At 51.5% G+C, this 3,203-nt stretch overlaps 1 protein-coding gene across 1 annotated transcript; it reads left to right on the top strand.

Annotated features, from left to right (window-relative positions):
- The first annotated feature begins 604 nt into the window (after nucleotides 1-604).
- On the top strand, nucleotides 605-1,390 carry LOC128070439 (melanoma-associated antigen 10-like). Its single transcript, XM_052663753.1, has one exon. The coding sequence runs from the start codon at nucleotides 605-607 to the stop codon at nucleotides 1,388-1,390; it is 786 nt and encodes a 261-aa protein (XP_052519713.1).
- Nucleotides 1,391-3,203: the final 1,813 nt, after the last annotated feature.

Here is a 3,203-nt window from a genome sequence, read left to right as displayed (position 1 = left end):
ATGCCGGGGGAAAGGTGAGCACTGCAAGGGACCCACCACACAACTGGGTGTACTCACAGAGTCCACCCCCTCCTACCAGCACAGAAAGCCCAGGGCTGTGCCACAGTACAGCCCTTAGCTGTCACCTCCATTTCTCTCACAGGAGCTCCAGGAACCAGGAGGTGAAGCCAGAGGTCTGAAGCCTGTGTTCTGAGTTCAGAGAGCAGAGGAGATCCAGGCAGTATCAGGAGTCAAGGTGAGAGGGTGCCCTGAAGTGAACCAGAGGCTCCCTATCCCACAACAGAGGGGGGCCCCAGAAGGCCCCAATTCCTCCCACTTTGTTGGCCCCAGAAATCTTGGGCTGTGCTGACCGCACCCTGGGGAGCCACCTCACTTCCTCTTTCGGGTAGCCAGGGGACTGGCCTCCCAGGAGGAGCGCTCCTGTGAGGTCTGAGAGCACCCCTCAAGGGGAGACCTGTAAGTGGCCTGTGTCATACCATCCAGGGTGCGTTTCTTAGCCGAGGTCGCTCTCACCTCCTCTCTCCCCGAGGCCCTTGGTCCCCATCTGTACCTCTGCCTCACTTCCGTGTCTTGTTCAACCTCAGGCGTTGTGCTCGTGGTCAAGATGAGTGAGCTCAGCAGACCCGAGGAAGACCTTCAGGAGCCAGGAGAGGCCCAGGGCCCTGTAGAGGTGCAGCTCTTGGCGGCTGAGGTGGGGGAGGCCCCACGTGACTTGGCCTCCTACCCCCCAGCATCCTGCTCCACTCCTGTGGAGCCCTTGCCCCGAGAAATTCTGAACGGGATGATGGCTAACCTTATGAAGTTCCTGCTCCTCAAGTATCGAGCCAAGAAGCTGACCTCCCTGGCAGAAATGCTGAATAATGTCTTCAGGGATAACCAGGAGCACTTCCCGGTGGTCTTCAGTCAAGCCTTAGAGTACCTGCAGCTGGCCTTTGGTGTGGAGGTGAAGGAGGTGGATCCCACAGAGCACATCTACGTCTTGGTCCCCACCCTGGGCCTCACCTGTGATGAGATGCTGAGCGATGGGCAGGGCCTGCCCAAGGCTGGCCTCCTGGTGCTGGTCCTCAGCGTGATCATGTGTAGTGGAGACCCGGCCCCTGAGGAGGCAGTCTGGGGAGCACTCAGCATGATGGGGGTGTATGTTGGGAGCGAGCACTGTGTCTTTGGGGAGCCCAGGGAGCTGCTGACCCAAGTGTGGGTGTGGGAGAGGTACCTGGAGTACCGGCAGGTGCCTGACAGTGACCCTGCTCGCTACGAGTTCCTGTGGGGTCCCCGGGCCTATGCGGAGACCAGCAAAGAGCACGTCATGGCGTTTGTGCTCAGGGTCAGACAAAGGGCTTTGAGGGCCTTCCCACTCCTGTCTGCAGAGGCTGCGAGGGAGGAGGAATAGGGGGCCTGAGCCAGAGCAGCAGCCAGGTTGATCCTTCCCTCTGTGATTGAAGAGGAAGTAGTCAGCCTTCAGTCAGAAGTGAGGGCCCGGGCCAGTTGGGAGAACCAGTGTGTAGCATCTTTTGGTTCATGTTCTCTATGATGACATGGGGATTCATCTCTGTTTTCTTTAGAAATTTTTCAAAGTTTGGTTTCAGAGAAGGCTAAAGAAACGTCAGTATCTTAGCTTTGTGAATGATATTGATCCCAGCGTATTTTTGGTTACTCAGTTCAAAAACAAGAGTTTTGCTGTTTTGTAAAAGATTGGGAAGTCTTCCATTTTGTTTTGTGATCCTGAACAGAATACAATGGAATAGGAATTAGAACTGTTTTGAAAATGTGAACTTATGTAGCAATAGTATTGAATGGAAAAGAATTAGATAATAAAAGTAATTATAGTGAATTCATGCTTATGTCCTTCTTGTATCTCATTCACAAAAAGTAAATTATCTGTTTATTGAATTTTCCTTGGTTGTTAAAGAAAGTAGCAGACAATCTGAGACCCTGCTCACTGGCTCATTTATTCCAAAGACTGTACAGATTCTCTGCTCCATGAAAGGCTATTAGCAGTGGAGACACTAGGAGAAGCAGGACACCCCACACTTTCAGCGATGGTCTAGAGCTGCAGTCACATGAGGTTTGTCTTGGGGGTGAGGGGAATCTCTGAAATGGATCATTGCTGTGAGGTGTCCTTTTGCTTTTTGGATAAACCCCAGAGACATCTCTTTCTAGGACAGGAAGAAGGGGTCCTGGCTCTTGTCCCATAGCTGTTGACCACAGAGATGAAATAGGTGTTTTCCACCCACCATCTGCTAGGAATCCTAGAGAAATGTGAATCTTGCTCTTTTATGTATGGCCCAGTATTCCCTGTGCTGGCCCTCCTGTCTCTGCCCTGGGAAGCTGATTACCAAGTACATTGAAATAACAGTTTATTTGGTCATCTGGACTTTATTACTTTCACTTGTGAGCATGGTCTAGATTTCATTTAGATGAAATGAGTGGAGAGAAGCTACAAAAGTGGACAGGACCTGCTGTGTGACTAGAATCCTGGGATCTTTGAGTGAGCTGTGCCCAGCTCGTAAAGACACTGCTCCCCATCCTCAAACCCTCACAAACACCCAAACTGAATAATATATCACCGGGGAGGAAAACACACAGAACAGCAATTCTGAGTGGTTTTCTATTTCATTTCCTATTGAGCTGCTAATTCTCCGAGGTGTCTTAAAAAGAAAACGATTTCTAGAGGAGAGAGGGACAGAGTCTGAGATCCAAATAACACTAGAAATAAGTAGTAGCCAGGAAAGATGCAACATCCGCCATCGTCCCTGGGTTCAGGCAGGTTGAGAAGTGTGAAGGCAGCAGAGACACAGGTTAAGGCTGTGCCTGGCATTTAAAGGCAGGAGCGACTTCTGGGCCTAAGGAGGTGGTGAGGTCACTGCAGTGGGGGGTGCAGATGGGTGCAGGGGGCTGAGGGGGCAGCTCTGTGCTGAGTGCCAGAGAACAATGGGAACAGGAGACGTGATTCTGCCCATATATGTGGCAGCTGCCAGATAGTCAGTGGACTCTTGGAAAAGGTGGAGAATTTCAAGACCCATGTGACCTGCTCAGACTCTCCTCCCCAAAACAAAGGAGATTTTTAACCGGTGCTCTTTGTTGAGCATCTGCTAGGCAGTGTGCAATTGGAGAGATGTCAGGTGCTCGGCCACCTCTTGTCTTCCTCTCTTCCTGCACACATGGGGACACCACCCTGCTAGGCCTCTTCACTTAGGAAGGGT

This window comes from Budorcas taxicolor, chromosome X (genome assembly GCF_023091745.1).
Source record: "Budorcas taxicolor isolate Tak-1 chromosome X, Takin1.1, whole genome shotgun sequence".
Classification (NCBI taxonomy): Eukaryota; Metazoa; Chordata; class Mammalia; order Artiodactyla; family Bovidae; genus Budorcas; species Budorcas taxicolor.
Note: the sequence above shows the minus strand (reverse complement) of the source record. Positions and strands in the feature narration are given on the sequence as shown.